At 36.9% G+C, this 24,415-nt stretch overlaps 1 protein-coding gene across 7 annotated transcripts in view; it reads left to right on the plus strand.

The window, feature by feature from the left end:
- The window catches only part of LRBA (LPS responsive beige-like anchor protein), a 576,880-nt gene that overhangs the window by 531,048 nt on the left and 21,417 nt on the right, over positions 1-24,415 (plus strand). For all 7 annotated transcript variants that reach the window (XM_067551903.1, XM_067551904.1, XM_067551906.1 and 4 more), the window contains 3 exons: positions 2,938-3,000; positions 7,453-7,608; positions 12,654-12,821. In XM_067551903.1, coding sequence (XP_067408004.1) covers positions 2,938-3,000; positions 7,453-7,608; positions 12,654-12,821 — 387 coding nt within the window. The remainder of the gene's footprint in view (positions 1-2,937; positions 3,001-7,452; positions 7,609-12,653; positions 12,822-24,415) is intronic.

Consider the following 24,415-nt stretch of genomic DNA (forward strand, 5'->3'; position numbering starts at 1 on the left):
CAACCATAACATTTTGTTCAGAGTTACGAACATTTCAGAGTAATAACCAACCTACATTCCCGAGATGTTCATAACTATGAGGTTCTGTTGTAGCTAGTTCTGTTTTGAACTCCTGTATTTTCTAATCCTTGAGGGGCCCATCCTCATTCCATAATTAGAGGAACCTCAAGCCAGAGCCACAAAAGGCAGTTAATTTCTGATGCACTGCAGTAGATTGTTAGCTGGTCAGAAGCCTTCTATGAAGAAAAATATAGCTTCTTCCCAAATAGTTTAAATAGAGGACAATCTTTTAATGTTTGGACCAGACTAATGTCCACATCACTGAATTCCTGAAAAAAAATTTAGACCCACACCCCTTTGATTACATTTTGAAAAAAGCCAGATGACTCCAATACTCTTTTCCAGATGTTATAAATCACTGACCAACAATGTCCAAGTGGAAAACACTTGACTTTATCCCAGCACCATTTCACCCACCCAAGAAGCTCTAAAAATCACAAACAAATAAACAAAACATGTTGTCTATATAGCTGAGATGGCTGAGAACTGTGCGGGTAATACTCACAGCATTTGGATGGAAAGAAAGTGATCCCATGCTCCTGTATGACCTCAAACATCCTTTGAATAGTCAATGCGTTAAAAAGCCTCTACAAGACTGCATAAAATTCAAGAGTCATGTTCAGGAAAAAAATACCTGGTAGATGTTCTAAAATGATAGGAGTTGCTTTGGTTTCTGCATATGCCTGCTAGTTGATGATCTATTTTACAGCAACAAATGACCATTGACAGCAACCTCCATATTCTCTGTTCCACTGAAATGGCAGCAAATAAGCCACGTTGTCCAGCTATTCCACTTTATTATTAGATGTCTAGGACTATCTGGCAGATAAAAGTGTACAGTGCAGTTAACTCCATGTTCATTTTATAATTGCTTGTGAGACTTCCGCCAGCTTCTGCTCTTTTTCCATCCAGGTCCCCCAGTCAATCCATTGCTGGGACCTTACCATCCTCCCCCTCTCATAGAAGGGTTAAGGTGGGCTATAAGAAAGGGGGATTGGCTTCCTGCTGTACCATTCATAGGAGCCCCAAACCCACCCCCCATTCCGTTCCTTTAATGAACACGTCCTTTTCCAAATCATTTATCCAGTACCGTATACCTTTCCTATGGAGTACCTGCACTGGACATCTACCCCACACTTAGATAATGAGTTGCAACATATAGCCTACCTCCCTTCATGCCATGCATGAACAAAGCCCTCTCTGAACCCACTGTGGGGAAGGCAAAAAACCCCCAACTCCACCTGGGCCACTCTGGTGGTAATGGAAAAATTCCTTCCCAGTCTAAAAAAGGGATGGCTAGCACAATGCCCACAGCAGGTATTGACCAAACCTGGTATTTCACCACCTAAAGGGAAAGTATGGTGGGTGCTGCCTCAGCCTGCTCCATGTAAAAGGGGACTTCACACACAGGGATGTGAACTATCTGGTTCCCAGGGGATTAGTCAGTGTCACCACGCTGGTCCCTTGTCCACTTTTGCAGCAGTTTGACCTCTCTCCTCTCCGCCGGACTCTCCAGCCATTAAGCACTGTTCCCTTCCTTCAGCAGGCCAGACAAATTCCCCCTCGCTTAAAGGTGCGGTGTGGTCATTTCTGAGCCACTGTCATTGTATTCACCTAGATGCACTTCAAGAGTGTTCTCTGTGCACAGAGCTGGAGAAAAATCTGCACTTCAAAAATTCCTTTGAAGGCTGGAATGCTGATCACTGTTGCCAGACTATTGTGGAATGCCACCCTTGAGGGAGCTGGGTATGGCTTCCTAGAATGGGAAGGATCTGAAGTTAGCTCTGGCTGTAGTAACCTTCAAATTCAGAATTAAAATTGCGGTTTGCTTAGGTGTAGAAGGCCAGTACTATGACTACTCCAGATCTCCTACTGTGATCATAGTACCATCCATAGAGAATACTTGCACTATGAGGCCTCCTGACAAAGCAAGTTTAGTTGGCAAGTAATCATTTGTCACCTACTACTATTTGAAATCTCACACCTGCCTCACTCAACCAATCTGGTGGCTTCATCAACCAGCTTATGATATCAGTGCCCAACAAAGCACATCTAGATAGGGCTAGAGCTGGCACTGTTTCATAAAATATGAATGTTTCATTGCAGTACTCCTGTTGAGTTCCACTTAGACTATGTGATCAATGTAATGATATTAAGTTTTATAATAAAGCTATGCTTTGTGAGATAATTGGAGAAATGATAATTGTTACATCTATGATTTATCTATTATATCAGCTTCCACTTCCAAGAGGGTTTGGGGGTTTTTAACGGAAGCTGTGGAAAACTAAGTAAAATCCAGTAGGTAAACATTCCAAAGACATACCAGGTGCTTGGACATTTAGACAAAATGTTGGTCTGCAGAATTATTTATTTAGTTTTATTAAAACTCACAAATAAGTGTTTTTCAGTGATGGATGAAACATTAAATATTATCTGACTTGGAGATTTCTCTGTCTCCATCATAAACTGAATTTTTTAAAAGGTCTGTTGTGCTTTGCTGTTCAAAGCAGCTCTTTAAAAAGTAAAGGGGGGAAAATAGCATTTGCTACAGTCAGCAGATGGTTGTCACATTTTGTTTTCAGTGCTCTTTACCACTTAATTTTGTTTTGTTGCAACATGAGAGGTTGCCAATAAAGCATCTGCTATAGCTTATGGCTCAGGACCTGAGCCGCTGATGATGGCATACATTCAGAATAGCACTAATCTAGAATAAATGTTTAATAAGCAGTCCATGAAAGCACCTGGAATTTTTTTATTCAATCAAGAAAGAAACTTGAATGGTTAAACAGTTGCATATAGGATTTGATTTATCATTTTTATGTGGCTTAACGTATGAAAATAATGCTGAGTTCTAAAATCTTCTTTCCTGAATTTCAGCTCATCAAGGTGCTGTACAAGACCAGCCATACCAGCTGCCAGTGGAAATCGATCCTCTCATAGGTCTGTCACTTTCTTCTCTCTTTGCGATTCATTAAGCTCTGTATGGTGGCCCTGAAGTGTAGATTACGGTTGTTTTTCACTTGCTGGTTGCTGGGAATGGAATTTTCCTGATAAACCATTTGCATGCAAATTGGAATGCAATGAGCTGTGGCTATGCTGGTATTTCATCAACTCCCCCTCGTTGGTTTGCCTAATTTGAACAGGCCTAGGACGCGTGTCAGTGAAAATTAATATGGATGCTGTAATAATGTGTGATTGAGAATGTGCATGAAGTACTGTCAGGATAATATTGGATCTTTTCATCACTCAGACTTGTTGATGAGCAGGAGAGAGGCACGTTATGATGAATTGGTGCACTGGTAATGTGATGGAGCTCCTTTGCTGAGGAAATTTTCATAATACCAGTGGGGTTCTTAACAGCACTGTGTTGTGAAAAATAAAACTGTGGTGCCAGGGTTTCATCATTAAAGGAGATCAATCCTTTCTTCATAGACCTGCTGTTCACGCTGAGGGGATTAATGTGTAATTGCAAAGCGGTTCCAAAGTTGAAATCTATTGCTCCGCCAGCTTTAGTGTTAAGATGTATTCATTTTTCTAGGGCACTGCAGTCTTTTGGATCTCCATCAGTGGTTAAGTGTGTGTGTCTGTGTTTTTAAGGGGAGAGAAAAGAGTCTCACTGTCATTTAAATGAATCTTTATAACAAATGAGTGGTTTATTATAGTGGTGCTTTTTATATTAACATAGTTAAAGTTGGTTCAGTCGTTTACACTATAAACCCTTATTTTGGGGAGATTACAATTTGGTTCTAATTCAGCATGATTTATAACTCGGCACATGATGCTGCTGCCTTGGTGGCAATTTAAAAAAAAACAAAAACAAATGTGAAAACAAGAAATATTTCCTTATTTTTAATTTGAGAGGCCAATAAATAAATACATTTTTTTTCTTTTTTGAAAACCTCTCATCATTCAAACATAACTCTATTTTTTAAACTGATAATTTCAGGCTGATAATCTACTGAATGAAAACATGAACTGACCAACTATAATTACATTTAAAAACCAATGCCATTCACTTATTTATAAACTAATTTTTTGCCTGACTCTTCACTTTGGGGTGATCATGTGCATAGCAGAATGATATAAATTGTCTATTAAATCACTGATAACTACTTTTGAAAATTAAAAATGCAGAGCAAGTGGTTCACAGGAAGTGCACATAATGACTCTTTCCTAGTTTTTATTTATAAATGTATATGTTTTTATTTATTTATAAATACTTTAGAGCATTTATAGAGGGTTGTTGTTACTTAGTGGACCCAGTTGAGATCAAGGCTTCATTGTGGTAGGTACTGTACAAACAGACAATAAGCAACAGTCCCTGCTCTGAATTGATTAGAATATGAGCAGACAAGACGTCAAAAGTTAGGAAGTGTTGTCATTTTAAGATGAGGAGCCAAGGTACAAAGAGATTAAAACCCTGATCCAAATCCTTATGAAGTCAGTAGAAGTATTAAAATGACTTGATCTAGTCTGTGGCAGAACTGAACACAGATCTCCTGAGTCTCTCTAGTGCCTAAACTTTATCTGTTCTCAAATGGATCTTCTACTAATCCTCAAATGTGTGAATATATAATACCTGAAGTGTCCTATGCTCAAATGTGTGATCTCTTAGACTTCACTTTAGGCAGGTTAGTTCTAGTGGCTAATAACTTTAACCACTTGGGCTGAAATTTTTAATCCTAGGTGTCTAAGGTCAAATTGTTTTGGATAACTTCAGCGAAAATAGTTCAACTTTTTCCAGTGAGGAGGCTCGTGAAAATAGGTTGTTTTGTCCATGTTAAAAAATTCTAATGACCTTTTCTTTAAGCTCTGTTACCCCAATGCTTTGATGAAGCAGGAGCTTGAAATTTGGCAGGAGAGTGGTCTTTTTGCTGCCAATGTGCCGTTTGCTATCCACATGAATATCTGCCCAAATTTGGCCAAGTTATAAGCTTTTGAAAAAATCAGTTTGTATGTGCTCAGTAGAGACTTCTTAGATTTTAGGAACTAAATCCCCCCTGCCCCAAAATCTGTCTGGAGTGAACATGCTCCAGCCCTAGACTTAGCAGGATTTTCCCTGCATTCGCAGGGTTGGGCTGCTGCAAGCCAAGTTGGAGCTAGGTCCAAGCACCTGAATTGAGAGCAGGGAGCCTGTCTTTCCTTTGCTTTCAGTAGCTCTCCTGCTCAGTCTAGGCAACATGAAGCCAATTCAAATGCAGAAGGAACAAGAGCCAGACTTGCAGGCAGGTGTGCGGGAGGGAGTAGATTGGGATATGGAGTCAATGGGAGAGAACTGAGTCTGGACACAGGTTCTAGGGAGAGAAACTGGGACAGGAGTCCTCTGTGGATGGGAAACATAGGTGAAGGAAGGGGCAATTGGAGGCCAGGGTGGGGAAGACACAGATAGTAGGAGCCAGGACAGGGAGCACTGGAACAGCCTGGGCAAGGTGACTGGGGCTAAGGAGCTTGGCGCAAGAGGAGATTGGGACAGGGAGTCCAGAAAAGTGAGACTTGGACTTGCTGGGCAAGGAGATTGAAACTCGCAGGAGTCTGGGGAATGGAGACTCGGACTAGTATGTGAGGAGAATAAGCCTGGAATAATGAGCCAGGGGTTGGGAAGAGACAGGACTGAGACAGGTTGGAGGGGATGGGATGTAAGGGGATCAATCACACTTTGGGAGGAATGGGCAGAAAGAAGAGTCTTCCTACTAGAGAACACTGCCCTCCACAGCCTGGAACAGAACCCATGGTTTTCCTGAGTCTCACCATTTCTCTGCTGTCAGCAAATATCTATGAAACCCAATGGCAAAAATGTGTCTCCTCCCTTCTAGTGCTGGTCCACAGAAAGGATGACAACCTACAGCTGCTTTCAGTTACCTCAAGTGGCAGAGATCTGTGTGGTAGATTTAAAGGATCTAATGCTGCTGATGACCAATGGGGGTGTCAGTATGATGCCACATGATGGAATTTCTGTTTATTCAGTTTGCTTTTTTGAAAACCTAGGAAAATCCACACACTAAACTGCATCACGATAACATTATTAAGGTTGCAAAGTCAAGCATTCTAAAGTTAAGAAATGCAGAATTAAGGTAACCTGGGCAGCCCTTGAACGTGTGCATTATGATATGCTTTGAAAGATGTTCTAAGGATTAATTAGTTAATCTTTGTACAGTGCTCAAAATGTAAAGTTCTGTAAAAATACTAGTGATTGTTGCAGTTATTTATTTATTTATTTATTTCATTTTAATGGTTGTGTGTTGGAGCAGCCAGCGCTTTAGTAGTTACAGTCCATGATACGATTTTGAAATTGTGGTGTTGGCTACTACATGGACATCATGTACTGTTTTACAATTTTTTCTCTGCTAGGCAGACTTTTTTGATAGCCATTATATTTTTGTGTATTCTTCGTATTTCTGCAGCTATTTCCTTCTATATTTTTCAATTGCATTTTACTTAAAAAAGGGTTTACTTGTATCTTTGATACCTACTACAATAAAGATATTGTAATGCCTCAAAGTATGTTGGGCACTGTACAGAACAGCCAGAAAGATCTGTTTCCTGCCACAAATGTCATGGTGGATAATCAGATGAGCATGAGCCCCCAGTGTGATACAGTGGCAAAAGAGCTAACGTGATCTTGGGTTGTGTAAATAGGGGAATCTTGAATCGGAGAAGAGAGATTATTTTACCTCTATGTTTGACACTGGTGAGACTGCTGCTGGAATACTGTATCCAATTCGGATTCCACAAGTCAAGAAGGATATTGATAAATTGGAGAGGGTTCAGAGAAGAGCCACAAGAGTGAATAAAGGATTAGAAAATATGCCTTATGGTGATAGATTCAAAGAGCTCAGTCTGTTTATCTTAACAAAGGGATTACAGAGTGGCTTAATTACAATCCATAAGTATCTACATGGGCAACAAGTATTTAATAATGGGCTATTCAGTCTAGCAGAGAAAGTTATAACATGATCCAATGGCTGGAAGTAGAAGCTAAACAAATTCAGATTGGAAATAAGGCATATATTTGTAATAGTGAGTATTTAACTACTGACACAATTTGTCAGAGGTGGTGGTGGATTCTCCATCACTGACAATTTTTAAATCAAGATTGGATGGTTTTTCTATAAGATATGCTCTAGGAATTATTTTGGGGAAGTTCTGTGGCCTATGTTATACAGGAGGTTGAACAAGATGATTACATTGGTCCCTTCTGACCTCGTACAATTAGATTTCAAATAAGATGTCAGGAGTGTGGGTAACAAAATGGGATGGGGTGAGGAAGGGAAGTGGCAGTAATAAAATTTAGTTTGGGTATGTGCATATCAATTTGCAAAGGAGTTAGAATTCAATAAACATAGATGCTAACATTGATGCTCTTTGTCTCTTCTTGCACATTCTTCTCTTTAGCCAGCAATACAAGTATGCACAGGAGACAAATCACTGACCTGTTAGACCAAAGCATTCAGGTCCATTCCCAGTGTTTTGTCATCACCTCTGACAATCGTTATATCCTGGTCTGTGGCTTTTGGGACAAGAGTTTCCGGGTGTATTCTACTGATACAGGTAAGTGGAATCTTCACCAACAGAAAAACCTGGAAAGTACGCTTGTGGTTTGGGTTGGGGAGGATGGTACTGGTTTCCATTCACTACTCAAAACATAACTTTTAATTACTCTGAAACATTTTTGGCGGATTAGATTATATTTCTCCCTCAAAGAATTGACAGGGATTATTATTAAATCCTTCCCCCCCCCCCCACTCCATTCTGCATAGAACACTGTCCTGAATAGAAGATACTGTAGCTGACTATTGCTTTGTTCATATCAAGAGCTCCTGTTAAGATATATAATCAAGCACCAAAACTGCATATTCATTCATCTCCAAACACCTAAGGGACACACTGAGGTTAATTCTATAGTTTCACAAGAAAACTGATCTACTGGGTATGTGTAAAGCTCTGCATACTAGGGGAATTAATTGTTTCTAGAGTGCTTACCTGAATTAAATTCTATTCTGTTTTATATATAATGAAGAAAAATATTTTAAAAAACATAGGCGAGCCCAGTTGAAATAATAGCAAAGTGCATAATACAGTAACACAGTGAATTTATTTGAGAAAAGAAAACCTCTCAAAGGAATAAATTCTGAGAAATCCCAAAAGGTGCAATACAAGGATAGAAATGGCGCCATTAAAAAGAATTAATTTTCTCACACAATGTAAATTGGCCAATGTGTAGGATCTCAATTCTTTGGAAATGTCTGATCCCTGCAGACTGACAAAGCCACACCCATGTCATGCTATGCTGAAAACAATCATGGAGGATTAAAATCATGGAAGTACAGGAAATATATGTGTGTTTTTCTTCTATTCATCATTTTATAAAAGGAATAGCAATCTCACTGAAGGGCTCTCCCTTTGGATTGACTAGGTGCGGTTAATGTGTTTGGGCCATCAACCCTTCCAACAGGTTTTTACCCTAACATGTTCTTCATAATTGCTTACATGAATTTATTAATAATGTGTTTCACACTTACCAAACCAAAATATTTTGTAAAACAATAGTCTTTAATGAAAATCTAGTAAGACTGGACTCCCTGGCATACTTCGAAAGTGGAGCATTTGTCATTTGTGACATGACTACTGTAAATGAAAAGTTTACTATATGTTGGCTGACTGCAATCCTTTACACAGAACCATCAGTTTAACAGGTCACTCTGTCTTTATTAACCTTCTCTTTAGTGAAAGTCAAAAACCTGTGGTTTTAGAGAGATCTTTAGAAAAAATAGTTAGGTATGGTAAATATTCCTCACAATTTCTTGCCTTACATTAAAAATATATTGACTGATCTGTTCTTAATTTTTTCAATGTTGAAAAGTGAGCACATGTTTTAAGGCTCACTGTCTTCGTTGTCATGATGAAAAACTAATATTATTTTGGTAACTCATCTCCAAATGGCTTATTAATTAAGTAATTGCAGTTGTATTTAACTCATAATCTGGGATTACTCATTAATTTAATTCTGAAATACCTGATTCTGATATAATTAAAAGCAAAATACTTATACTTGCCAATAAAGTTGTAAAAAACCCAAAAGTTTTATCTATATTTCTTCAATTTGTTAATATCCAGCACACAAACAAAATCTGGTTGTAGTTTAAATAAATTCAGTTACAAGGTTTTTTTTAATAGTAAAACAAAAATATAGCAGTCAAATACCTTTTCTGAGCTTGGCAGAGCAGCAAGGAAAAAAGATGATGTGATCAGTAATGTATAATGGCAAGCTATCAGAAGTGTTGAATTCAATTATATTTTAGCACTTATGCAAAATAAGAATCTTTTTCTTATTAGATTTCAGGGTTTTTTTGTAACAGGAAATACTTTTAACGTAAATCATGCTTTCTGGTTACAGCTAGTTCAGCAGAGGCACAATAAAACCTTCCTCCAGCGGTGGGAATTATTTTCAGACAGTCTTTTAGATTCAGTAGTGCAGAGACTTGTCTAAATTTTTTTATTTGTACCACAGCTGTCAAATAAAACATTAACTAGAAAATTTGTTCTGTCAAAAAAGGGATATCCTAGTGCATGTGGTAATATTTGATATTGCTGCATGGAGTGGAGAATTGGTATTAAAGGAAAGAAAACAAAGTTGAAGAACTCTTTCGAGATTCAGTAAGTAATTTAACTAAGGTCTGGTTCACACTTACCGTGTGATTCGGTGGCAGTCGACGGGAATTACACAAACTACGCAGAGTAGTTTGCGTAACTGACGTAGTCTACTCTGCTTCCCTTCTGCGTGCTGTTCTCACTGCTACACTACTTGAGGGGGTGGACTTACTCAGTCGACTTCCTGATCGATTGAGCAGGTCTCACTGACTGCTCAATTGATCAAGAAAGAAAGATCGATCTGGCAGCAGCGATTTTGCCGCCATCAGTCTGAACATAGCCTAAGATAAAGAGAAGCAACGAATTTCTGTTTTGATGGTTGGGTTGAATTGAGTGAAGCTTAGCCCTATGACAATAACAAAGTAAAACTAACAGGTCAATACAAACATATCAGCAGCTGTCAAACAAATAAGTCTTAAAGAATGTTTGTTTTCTAAAACAGAAATTTAAAAAAAAAAGAATAATTGGGAAAAAATATCTTAAACTCATAGCTCTTTAAGAATAAATTTAGTGTTTCAAAAACATAAATCACCCCAAGTAATTGAATACTATCAAAGAGATACAAACTGCAAAATAGATGGTATAATGAAATCACAATGAAATTTAAAACAAACAAATAATTAAATAAAATTAAAGGTTCAGGAAAAACTGTCTGCCTGAGATAAGGTTATGTGATCTGAAAGTTTTTCACTGCTGCCTTCTTAGCTGTGCAGATCAATTGCTTTTGCTGATTAAAACTGTTGACCATTCAGCAATTGGCTGAGACAATCACATGACCTGGTAACCTAAGTAAAGAAGCCTCAGCACAGAGGTAACTTTTGGTGTTTCAGAATTTAGAGCCTAAAACCAGTTTTAAATGGTATAATACAACACGATAATATGGACTGTAGTTATCAGTTTTGCTCCTTGGGTAAAAAGTGTGACTTCCGGTGAGTAAAATGCCATCAGCCTGCAAGCTCAAGTATTATATCCCACTATCACGTTCAGTCACTTTTCAACCTCATGAAGCAATAATTTTTCATTATAAACATCAATTCCCCATTCATATATCCGTTGTATAACTTTGCCTCCTTGAAGGCATCATAGAAATTAGAAATAGAAAGATTTATTAGATCACTGAGTTAATTTCCCTCCTAAAGCAAGATTGTTCCCTCCAGTAAGAACACTTTCTAGTGTTTTGTCCATTCTACAGTAGTTTTAAAGTAGACAGGGCTTCCTTCCACCACAGTTCATGGGAGGTTATTCCAGCCAAATACATCTTAGTGGCAATTTTTTTGATAACTTAAATTTTTCTTTTCTTAATTTCATCCCATTAATTCATGTCGTGTGTGTGTGTCGTGTGTGTCGTCCCCGTTGTATCGTGTCCCCCCTCCCCCCCATGTACCACACTATATATATATCCCTTCTCTCTCAGGTGTTTGCATCCTTCTGATGGTTTTTTTTTTAGGTTTCCTCCACTTTAGTTATTGCTTAATTCCTTTTGTTATAAATCTGCCCTTCCAGCCCTTTAGCTGAACTCTCTCTCTAGTTTGTCATTTTTGTGTTAATTTCTTGTGCAAAACTGAATGCAATAATCCAGATGCAGTCATAGCAGAAACAGTATAGGTAAGATCTATGAACTTTTATCTTCCAGCTGCATGACCTGAATCTTTTATTTATGCAGCCCAAAACTGTACTGGTTCCCTCTCCTCCCCACTACTTTATCTTGGTACAAAGTCATGTCTAATTTGATGCCCACTATCATTCCAGGTCAGTTCAGTGTTACAGCTTTCCACATTTCTCCTTATATTGATATCATATGTTTCAGGACATTTTTTATGTTTTAACTCCTCTCAATTTATTATCATTTATAAGTTTAATCAGTATGCAGTACCTGTTTGATCATTGGTTTTTCTACTTTATCATTGGATGAGTGTGTTAAAAATATCCCACTTCTATATGGTCCTGCTATTAACAAGTTCCAGTAGCCCCAGCAAGGTGGTTGCTGGTGCCTAACCTTCACTTTAAGGAGTTTTTCTCTCATCCACTCTCCCTTCCTCTGTGTGTGGGGTCATCAGAGCGCAGTTGCAGTTGGCCTTATGTGTGTTCATTCACACATGCAAAACCAATCTGCATGAACATACACACACACATGAAAATATGTCCCAGCTTAGTTAAGGTTAAAAAGTAATAAGCAATATTCATATTTTATAGATCCATGAATTGCATGTTTTTCACTGTCTAAGTTGAGTTTATCTATGTTTTCCTTTCATATTCATTTTTATATATTGAATAATATATACAACAGACAAACTTTGCTTGTCAGGCATGTCTTCTGAGCTTTTATGGGCATTGCAAGCGTTCTTAAAGGTAAGAATATTGGCTAGTATATTAAATGTGATGAAGGAGGTAAGCAGAAGTTTAATTTTATGCGGAATTGCTGAATTGTATGTATTTTTCATAATTAAATAAATGCTCAAAAAGCTGGTTATGTTTCATTTTCCATGTCACACTCTCAATTCCCTGTGTCCTAACTGTTCAGGAGCCTCTACGCACTATCATCAGATTTACATTTGTATGCTACTTCCACCAGTAAACTGCCTTAAAATAAATTCCGTCATGTTTCCTGATTGTGACATGAGTTTAAATATATAGAATAAAGAAACATATACTGGCTTTGTAGGATTTAGAGTAAGGTACTATTCTGTATTCAACTCTTATTCACTCTATGACCCTGTACAGACTGCTGCATTCTTAAATAGGTTTCTATCCCATCAGGATATAAAAATTTGGCACCTGAATTTGTCCTTCACAACCAACAGCCATTGAAGTTCTTATCTGGAGTTTCTTTTATAAACATTGCTCTGAAAGTACAACTAAAACATTTTGTAATATGTTTAGTAAGGGCTGAGAAAAATCATTAACGATACATTTTAAACTTAGATGATTTGTTTTATATGTTTCAGGTAAACTAATACAAGTGGTGTTTGGGCACTGGGATGTTGTCACCTGTCTTGCCCGTTCTGAATCCTACATTGGAGGAAATTGTTACATTCTCTCAGGGTCACGTGACGCAACATTGCTGCTCTGGTACTGGAATGGCAAAACCAACAGCATTGGTGATAACTCAAGTGGTAAGTAAAACCTATATTATGAGTAAACTGCATGTAGCATGAGATAATAGTCATTGCAGAAGTACTCAGTGCTTTTACATAAAGCTAAAATCAAACTACATGGTTTTTAGTATTTAAGTGGAAGTTTAAACAGTGCATGCTTTGACCATACAAATATATTATAGAGCCAACAGTACTGACTCCTTACAATAGGTTTGTGAGATACTTAACATTACAAGTATAATTTTGCCTCTCAGCCCACTTAATGTTCTGGGGGAAAAAAGAAAAAAAAAACATCCTTTAGACTTGATATTTTACAGTCTTACTGTGAGACCTGCAGAGAAATGTTTTTTTGGAAACAGATCAACTGGACAAGCCGTTTTGGAAGGTGTTGGGTTTTTTTTAAATAAAAATTTTACATTCCTCATTTAGTGAAGATTGTTCTTTATAAGTTCTTTTATAATATATTTAAAAATATGCATAGACATGTAGATTCTGACACCCTTACTTCCATTGAATAGTACCTTACTTCCAATTAAACCACTCATGGAGTTAGATACTACTTAGTGGGAGTAAGGGTGTCAGAATCTGATACACAATGACTTGTACAAAATAATAATAATAATAATGATGATAATTACTTGGGGTCCTCAAAAGATAAACGGCACAAGACACCCAGGTTTGGGTTGTTTTTTTGTTTTTTTGTTTTTTTTATTAAAGTATTAGGCATTTAAAAAAAGATTTTCTTCCCATCTAGCATAATTTACATTTGTTCAGATGGAAATAATACACTGTTGATTCTAACACATCAATATGAAGTTTAATTAAATAAGAATCACACGTCTTTTTCAGTTATTTGAAAAATTAGTGGTTCAACTAACAAATCTAGAACTCTTTTTTTAATGGCTGATTGGTTTTGGCATCACTTATTTTCCGTATATGATATTCTGAGAGGTCAGTGATGTATCTGAGAGTTTGTGAAATAAGTTAATAAAGTCCACAAACTGCTTAGATTGTGGCTCAAATAGATTACAAAATCTGCAGGCATAGCTTGAATAGGGAACCAAGATTGTATTTTAAATAGTCTGATTCAAGGAACAGAAAAGCTTCATAGACACACTCAAAGCATAGTTTTATGAGCTCCTTAAACTAAATAGCTTTGGTTCAAGAAGGACAGCATCTCTGTGGACATAATATGCATGGATTGCAATCTGATGGTCAGGGAAACTGCAATAGTCTTGCAGAGTATGGGAGCCCTAAGTAGTCTTGTTCAAGGATCTTAACAGCTTGACAGACCCATCAGGTAGATCTTGTAATTCTAGGAAGCAAAGCAGTCCTCTTCAGAAAACACTATAGTAATTTACTGCTATGAAGCATTCAAGATTTGCAAGTGTTGCCTATCTTATCGTACAGGGTCAACAAGTGCAGCCCATTCTTTAGAGATCTGCAATCCCATCCTGTAGAATTTATGAACTCTATGCAGATTGCTTCATTTCCATTCCATGTCTACTGTGTTTTTAAGACCTTCAGGCTATAGGCTCCATTCTGACCATTACAAACCACTAACTACAGGGGGACTTAGCACCTGTAATGACCAGTCTATATCTATGGACCTTGTAAATCCATCATATCTTCCCTAATATAAAGTACATTAGAGTTCCTTATTCCAGGATTTGCAGAGTTTACATGCTACTCCATTAAACTGGTAGACTTCATACATTTAAAGGCTCAGAGTTTAAAAACTCAGCAGGGAAGCTGATGTAAATGGCAACCTTCATGAGCTATTTCTTTTAGTGTTCACAAAGCTCATAATCTCTGAAAATAATTAATTTTAGAACTGAGAACTTACAAGGTCTGCAGGTAAACTGGCAGTGTTTTTACTCATCTGAGGTATTTCTTGTAAATTACAATGAGCTCCTGAAGAGCCAACTCCTGTTTAGGGCATAAGGTCTCTGCTCACCATTGACCTTAGTCACAAATCAATTCTCAAAGGTGATTTCCAGTAAAAGGATAAAAATGATTCTCTGAGCAGGATTCCACTGTTCCCCAAAATTCAGGGACATACCAAGATTGCTCTGAGATATTCTCTCCTCCATCCCAGTTATGTCCAAGAGGACCAGGTGGCTGGCTCTTAGAGATAATTTACGAGTAAAGAAATAGGAAGACACTTGGCATCCCTCTCTAGATCAATTTAAATGTAAGATGTACTATATAGCAGACAGGTGTGGAATAAAACTCATCCATAACTTGCACATTGCTGCCCATGTTCAGTAATCTTAGTATATTTCAGGTTTGAAACAAACCCCTGAACCATGCAGATTTTTCATCACCATGTTTCTTCTTGCAAAAGTTGTAAGATGTCAAACTTGTGAGTGATGCACTTAAATGTGCCCTTGTAGTAGCTATAACCTATATTGAAGGCCATAAAGTATAATATCCACCAACATTATTGGCAGAAATTATAACAGGAAATCCTGCTCTGGGTTACACCTGAGTATTGCCTATTACATTCAATAGGGAGTTACACAGTTGTAACTGAGAGCAGATTTGACCCGATGCGAGTAACATTTGAAAAAGATATCAACTGGAATGCTATTGAGTGTTGCAAAGTGTGAAGTTAAAAGCTGCATATATGGGCATTTATACTGTGTCATCATCTCTTCCATTGACAAAGCTAGAATTGATTTAAACTTTCATGTGGCCTCTTAAAAACAAAGAAAAAAATTAAAGCAAATTCCAGGCAAAAAGATTTATGCAGCTGAAACAACACCCCCCACATCTGTTAAGACAGAATTGACTGTAAAAATCTCTTAAAGATGTAATTAAAGATGTATACCGAGACATTAAAACAATAAAAAGTGTATCCATTTCACATTTTGATTCCTTGAAGCCAAAAAAGGAAGCAATTATCAGAAACCCCAAATCCATCCTTGCCTCCAGTGAGAATATTGGATGTAGATGAAGGGTGCTTCATTCTGTACAAGACCTTGTGGTTTACATGCCTGTCCAGGTGGGTGACCGGAGCACTCAGTCCCAGTGCAAACTTATAAATCACCCTTTTGCAGCCAAATGGGTGTGGACCAACAGAAGAGTCAGAGGATCAGCCAGAGTTAATCCTGGCCGTCTGGTGATGAGAGAGGTCCCCTCAACCTCACTCCCCACAACCAGCTGTGTAAGGAAGAGAAGGGTTGCTATCAAGGACTGCCTGCCATCCTTCCCCTGCCAGTCCTGTTAAAGCTCTGTATTGTGTGGGCATAATAGCTGCTAGATATTTCTGTTTAGACTTGTTAATTGTTATTACTTAATACAGTGGCTCCCAACCTGTGGCCTGGGGGCCAAAAGTGGCCCACAGCATCTTTCAAAGTAGCCTGCCGCTCCCCTCACCTTGGCTGCAGAAGGGAGCTGCTGCCTAAGGACCCAGGCGGAGCACGTTGCTGGGGGCTACAAGACTAGTGCACCGTTGCCAAGGGGACAGGAGATCAGCATGCTGCCCCGCCCCCTGGCTGCAGCAGAGAACAGGGCAAAGCTCTCTGCCTGGGTCCCTAGGAGCTGGGGTCCCTGCTGGAGCCAGAGGGAGGGGAGCACTGATCTCCTATCTCCCTGGCTGCAGAAGGGAGCCACTGCCTAGGGACCCAGGTGGAGCGCACGGGGCTACAGGACACATGCGGTTTCCCTGTTGCAGCCAGGGGGAAAGGAGATCAGCGAGGAGGCAACCTGCCTGCTCGCTGAACTCCTTCCGTCTGGCTGCAGTGGAAGGGAGGAGGCTGCTGGCAGAGACTTCAGGATTGTAAAAATGATATCTGTGGCCCTTGAGACAAAAAGGTTGGGAACCACTGATTTAATATCTATATTGTATTTGTGCCTGGAAGCCCTATCAGCGATTGGAACTCCTTGGCGCTAGGTCTATACGCATATGCCATGAAAAGACAGTTCGTGCCCCAACAAGCTTACAATCTAGTGTTCTAAATTCATGGTAAGTGTAGCTTTATTGACTTCCATGTTTAGTCTAAATAAGCTGTAGGGGAAACCCAAAAGACATATTTCTGCCCGATTCTGGTTCTATCAGCAGTGTGAGAGCTCCATCCTGGCCACTGAAAGAAAAGACCAACACGTACATGATTGTCTATTTTTTTGTGTTAGAGATTTATAGACTCTGATCTTGCAAGTGACTCTGCACTGGCAGACGCCTGCATGCTCAAGGACCACCACTGAAGTCAGTTGGGTCCACCCACAGAGTCATATGCCAGATTGGAGCCATATATATTTAATTGTTTCATGTTGGTCTTTTATTACCTTGAAGTAGTTTTTAATAATATAAATTGATGTATGATTTTGACAAATACATCCATCATTTAATTCTACCTTTTTTCTTGTTGGCATTTTTCTAGTTTTTGAAATGTAAATGTATTTATTTATTGTGAATTCAATCCTAATAGCAGTTGCACACCAAAGGGCGCCTAAGGGGTCCCCTTTACTCCATGGTATTAACAGTTGCAACAGCAACTATCTAAAACAGCAGTGTTTCTTCCCTTCCTCCCCGCTACCCCACACGTCATCTAACCGCCACTCAGTGGTCCAATACGACTTAAAGTCTCCTTCACACATTGCCACCAGATAGCAACTACTTCAGTCCTCCACCAGAGACATTTTACCTAAGTTGCTTGATTTTATTTCAATACTTCAGAAAGCATTGAATTCTGGCTGCCTTTTTTAATGTTTTAAAATAGTACTTAACCCTAGCTGACAAGTCATTGTGATTGTGGCGTAGATAATAAATAAATGTTCCTTTTGATTATTTATATCAAAATATTTATAAAGAACAATTTTCCATCAGTAACTGCTCAGCCAGACTGTTGTAAATCTACTGTATGGAAAAATTCTTCATCTTTTTGTTTTACAGAAAAAATGTATTACCAAAATTAATATTATTTAAACTTACATTTATATATTATCTTGTTTAAATTGTATGTTAAGTCCTGTTCCTAGGGGATGTGTCTGACTGTTTTGGCTGAATCATCATTAACAGGACAATTTATTCTTTCTTTCTTTCACTATGGGCATGTACTAAAGTTGTTAGGTGGGGATATTCAGCAATTTGAGAGACATAGGTGAAGATGCATGGATGTTACTTGAACTAATCACTGATGAAGTGTATTATATACCTACATTATGAATGTGGTAATATAGGAAATAAGCATAGACCATTCTCAACAGCCTAAGTCATTGGGAAAAGACTACAAGTAACAATATACTGAAGCCTGCTGTTTATTCAGGCTCTTTGTTTGCAGATAGCTCAATAAAAATGTAATAAATGGGCCTTTCTTGCCAGTTAGTTCATAAACAGTAAGAAAAAAATTAAAATGAGCTGGATGGGAACTGGATTTTCTGTTTCATGGGTAATTCTGCAAGTTCACTTTTTGTTTTCCTTTTCCAAAACGGAATGAATTTTTTTTTTTTCTAATTTCTGGCAAGAAAAAAAATTAGGAAAATGTTTTTCCAGGTCAATCAAAACATTTCATTCCAATAAAATCAAAATGTTTCATTCCAATTTTGACATTTTTAAAATAAAAATATTTTTTATAATCTAAAATATAATACATATTAAAATTCATCTGTACAAATGCTTTGTGTCAGGCTATTTTTTAAATGAAATTTTGTAAAAATTGACATATTTCTGCTAGCTCTTTTGCTTTTGATGAATTGTCATTTTCTGACAGGAATATTTCCAACCAGCTCTAAAAATGACTAAGAGTGGAACAACACATCTGAAGTAACTATTGGATCTTTTAGGAAATTCCTGAGACTTTTCACATTTCTTTGAGTAACTAGTATTTGTATGACAGAAACAACTGTCACTTATGGCAAGGTTAAGTGGATGAAAAGACAAGTTCTTTACTTATCTGAGGTTAGCTTTCAATGTATTTAGAAACTCTTATCTACAAACAAGAAAACATTTGTGAACATAATTCAAAGCTTTTTGAAAAAGTCACCCCTGGTTTTGATACCATATAGCCATTGCAGTTGAGGCTCCTATTTTATTTATTTATTTACTTTTTTGCGTGAGCTGCTAATAGCAGATAGCCGTACAGGTATTTTTGAAAATTACACTTCATATGGGTGAAATTCACTTTGGCATTTAAGCCTGGTCTTGGGGCTGTGTGGAGTGGCACCAGATATAGTGATGTTGCAAAAGATGCCGGTGGACTCAATGTGTCCTGCAGAAAGGGGAGGGTGGGAGTGGGGGTTCTGTACACGTTAGTCAGTGCAGGGACTCGCAGTTGAGGTGCATCAAGAGAAGGGATTACAGGATTCACTTACAAATGGTGCACAAGGGTTATCCCAGTTCCTGCTCCATCCTGTAAACTGGAGTGGCAGCCATGGTATTGGGAGAGGTTGTTACAATCCACATCACATCTTATATTGGGGGATTGCCTATTCTTCTTATCTCTTCCCCCCTACCCTCACCCTCACATTCTTCACTCACACAGAGGCCATTTAAGTTAGTGAAATGAATTTTACCCTCTGTGCCTTCAACAGTGGTAATTTCTACATTATAATTATTCTGTCTGAAGTTCAGTATGTTTGAGCGAGGTGTAATACAGCATGTGAATTATATTACTTTAGGTACTTAACGTGCTTATTAAAAAAAGTTTGTATTGTTGAGCTCTCAAACAAGGATTTTTCTGTCATCCTGCGCAGTGCTCTGGTAGACAGAGAGAACCTTCTGCTGTTGCTTTCAAATTTCCTGTGGATGTATTTATAATTATTTTGAAGCTTTCCTATTTTAAAAAACATTAAATCATGTCTACTTTGAAAATTTAATTTGCCTTAATAAAATTAAAGCTTTACCCACAGAAGTATCCTATAGTAATGAAATATATAATGTCGGTGGCTGTATTGCTGCCTCTAAACTAACTTTTGGTATCCTTTGAATTATTGTCTCAATCTTCTACATATATGTGAATAACACAAATTATATTACCTCCTTTACGTTCTAACAAAGTTTCAAAAGCTTACTCTGTGTGTATCACAAATATATTGTGATGATCATCAATACACAGCAGTGCGTTCAGTGAATAGTTTTGTATCGTAATACAGTGCCCTTCTAAAACTACAGTTTTCTGAGGCACATTAGCTCTTTTTCATTCTGACTTCTTGTTGTAACTGTATTGTAGGATATAACTGGATGTAAGGACACTGTTTAATATTTAAACAAGACAAATGGATTTAATCAAGAGTTTATGTGAACAGTACTACTGCAGCTAACATGCACAAACATAGTATGGTATCTTATTCAGATTTAAATTTTTAAACTCTTTTAAACTGTCAAAAGTCATCATGTCTAAAGTTTTGTATCTTGCTGAATACTTTTTATTATATTAATTACTGTGCTTAGCAAAGTACATTTTTTTTCTGTTTTTCAGCAGCTACCACTATTATTATATATACTTTTCAGTATGAAAATTAAAACTTTGTAAATGTTTAGTTAAAATATTTTTTTAAGATTTAGGTAATGCTGCTTTTTGCTGGTGATTAAAATCCAGAAATATGACCAAATGAATATCCCGCGTTTGATTGATTAAAATATAGCATTGTAGATCATTTCTTTGCAGTCAAACACCCTAATCTTGTAGGCCCTAATTCTGCAAAGACTTACATGCATGTGTAATTTTACACAGTGTAAGCAGTCTTCTTGATGTCAGGCAAATCATATTTCTAGAGCTTAATTCACCACCAAAAAACAAAAACAAAAAACCCCAACCCCAAAAAACACCAAAACCAAAACTGCACCCTCTGCAATTTGAAGCCAGTAGGACTGCTCACAGTGTGGCCATTATGAAAAAATGTTTCATATTTTTAAAAACTGTTTTTGCAACATAAATATTTATTTAGGAAGGGTAGCTATCATTGCAAAAACAGGGCTTTAAAAAAAAAAAGTATTATAAAATGTAGCTACACTGTTTTTCATTACTAAAAACATCATTGTGTGCTATGAATTTCTTTTAATCTTTCAACCAATATTATCCATGGTATGTATAGTGTCAGACACCATGGTATTTGGGCATCCATAAATTATCAATCACATCAGTAAAGCAAATCTTGCTATTAATTGTAATAATATCTGCCCATGTAGAAAATTATAATATCTCCAAATATATTAAATGAATTTAGAATGATTGTAGCTGATATCTCCAAGGAGGACTTACACTATAGTCCTTTGGTTAAGAAATCATTGTGTTGCTGTGAGATAGGTAGAGTATCATGTTGAGAATTAAAAGCAGTGACTGTTTCTGCGTACCTTTATATATTTGCTATATGCAATCCCATTTATATTATACATAAATATATTTACTTTGATGCACGTATACACTCTAAATTATTGTATTATTTCTTTTTTTTTAAATTACCCAATATTATTTTAGCACTGTTTTACTGCAGCCATTAATAACTACTCTTTGTCTCTCAAAAATGGCTGGGCAGAATAGCGTTTTACCGTTTGTGTGTGTATGTGAATGTGTGTGAGTGTGTGTATACACACACACACACACACACACACACACACACAGATATAAGCAAGCATTCTACACTGCCATCTGGTGTCTGATTTGAAAATGATGCTTGAGATGAATCCTTCACAAAATACTGCTGCTTAAAATATGAAATATACACACACGGGCTTTGATACATTTGTTGTGCTACTCGTGTGAATTTTATTTGTACCATCATTTGTGTCCTTTTAATAAGAAGGCACAAATTACATGTAATGTAAATATACAGCCTGAAACTGGAGTATGGTCAGCTGCGTTTTAAGTGTAATTGTAAAAAAAAAAATGGATTTTTTCTTCTTTTTACTAGAATGTTAGCAAGTTCAATGTTAAAATCTTCTGGTTTTGGAAATCAAGCTCAGGAATGTATGTTTCACAGAAAAGAAAACAAAACAAAAAAAGCAACAGGATATATAAAAGTAACTATAAAATAATGTATTTTAGGGGTAGTAACCACTTAAATTTCTATCTAACATTTAGAATCTGATCCTGCATTCCTATGTCACCCAAAATTCCCATGGAATATTTTGTTTCAACTAAAAATATGTCCTCCAGTGTTAAATACTGCATCTGTAATATAATTATTTCCAGCTGGCTAGTGGAGAAGGAATTTCAGGTTTTCTTCTTGAATCGAAAGTGGTGGTGGTATATTTTGGTGCCTATGATGTTCTAGGCAATATGCAAACACAAAGGCATTATCTTTTTCTTGAATGGAAATATATTTATAGCAAAGGTTTTTGATGCTGGTATTTTGGCAGCATCCAGCTTCAGGTGTCACTAAACTATATACATGAAATTCTCCAGAAGGATCAGGATGTTTAGTGCTCCATAATGTAATGCAGGCCTCAGGTTCCAGGCAAAACAATGCTATATTTACAACTTGTAACTAATAATAGATGGTGGTAAAAGGAATTGTATTCATATGGTAAATGAATACAACCTTAATGTGCACCATATGCATGGTGTTGGGATGATGTACTAATATATCACATTTATTTAAAATGTTTGGTTACTGAGAAAAATGACTGCCATTTAATTTTAAGGCTGTACCATGTAGGTACGAGAATGGAGTAAAACAGAAGAAGTAATGATTTATGGTCTAGAATTGATACTTTGAGTATCTTCAAAACCAGACTTTAATGCTGAAAAAAAATGTTTGGTAAGTACCATACTTCAGGCTCAGCTAGGAAACTTATTTCAAAGCGTTTCTGGAATTAATTTCCGTAACACTGAAATTGCAGGATGTAAATTCACTATGGTACACACAAGAACACTTTGTATAGTCAGAATTACATACATTAGGAGCCTCACTTAACTGGAAGACTAAATTTGTTCAAAAATACTGTTTGATTTTTAAAAAAGAAACAAAACTGTCTCTTTTTAAGGGCTGCTCATTCATTGCTGTTTATTTTAAATGGTACAATGTTCCTAGTCACTGCAACATGAAAGGTCTCAACATGTATTTAATACTACATATAAAATAAGTTGTTTTAAAACTATTTACCTATTTACAAATAAGATCATATAGATACAGTATATGCTCTAATTTTAATACTGTTGATAGGCAGTATATTTTAAAAGGTTTTAAATGATTAAACAGTTTTCTTAATTGAAACAACATTTTACAAGGTTTCGTTGTAGAATACATTCTAATAAGCAGCGAATTGTAAAAACAACAGAAACGGATAGATTTAAAGTGAGCTAAACCATTATATGAAATCGTTCATCTCAAATTATTTTTTGACTAAGGGATAAACTCAAAAGTATTTGTTTTGTGATGGAATTGATCTTTAGGTATGACAACACAAAGAATACTGCTAAAAATAGACATATGTTAGCACTTCGTCCTACCATTGCTATAATTTTTATTGAAATAGTTGCTTTATAACGTTCCTAGAAATTTTCCTTTTTGGCTGGATACTTTATTCTTGGTCTCAGCTGAAAGGTGGTGAATATATCTATCAGGTGCAATGAAAATCTAGATCCAGTTTTGTTGTTTAAAAAAAAATGTGCCCCTGAATTGTTCAGGCTATGTATTTTAAACTTCAAAGCTGGTATTACAGTAACAATTTAATTAACTGGGTACAGAACATATGTAAAAATGTTCTGTACAGTGAGCACTGAATAGTCACACTGCAGATGCCTGCAAGGGATTTGAGAGGAATTCACATTCAGTGAGAAGAGTAAGAGACTCCCCAGGACTTTCAACTGACAAACTCTAAATGAGGGAGAAGAGGTTCCAGAAGACGTCACATTGCACTTAGAGTGGGAATTGCGAGGCACGGGAGTCCAGACTTCGTGCATGTAAAGTCTGAATTGTAATATTCCATTAATATAGATTGTAATTTTTTTTTTTTTTTTGCTTTTCATATTGTGCCGTTTTAGAGGTACAAGGAACCTTATCCTGAAGAGAGAATATGTCTATAAACACAAGAAAAATCATTAAAATTTATGTTTCTAATTAACGACTCTGAAGGGAGATTAACAAAAAATGTTACATTCTAATAGCATCTACTTTCTCAGTACTCAGTGTCAATCAAATGTTTGCACAGGGTAACTAAGGGATGGAATGAAATAAGCCCTTTCTGTATCCTCAGTGGTAATAAGCTTATTAGTAATCTAGAGCCATGTGATAAAGTAAATGTATGTTCAGCCCTTTACTAGCCAAGGTTGGAAATGTTACTAACATCATTTGCATTTAAATTTCTGGATTCTGTTTTAGGTTAGAATGGGAGTTTACTCAAAGACATTGTTTCCGTTGGGGGAATCTATAGGCTTTAAGTAACATATGCAAAGACAAAACTAGCTAATAGATCTAAGGTTGTGCATTTTATCGGGTTATAAAAAGTTTGAACAGATGGCGTGCAACAGTGGGAGGAAAAAAGTTTGGACATGGGAGGAAAAAATCCTATGTCTATAAAAGTGGAAAATAACATGAAGGCAGAGTTCCTATGTATCTGGTAACTAAAGTCCAATATAAAAATTGTGTGTTTGTTTAGTGTTCAGACTAAAATTACAGTGATACTTTCATAAGATACGTATAGCTCAACATTCAGTAAAATTTGTCAT

This window comes from Emydura macquarii, unplaced genomic scaffold, assembly GCF_026122565.2.
Source record: "Emydura macquarii macquarii isolate MOO-44397 ecotype Brisbane River unplaced genomic scaffold, CSIRO-AGI_Emac_v2 contig_1363, whole genome shotgun sequence".
Lineage (NCBI taxonomy): Eukaryota > Metazoa > Chordata > Testudines > Chelidae > Emydura > Emydura macquarii.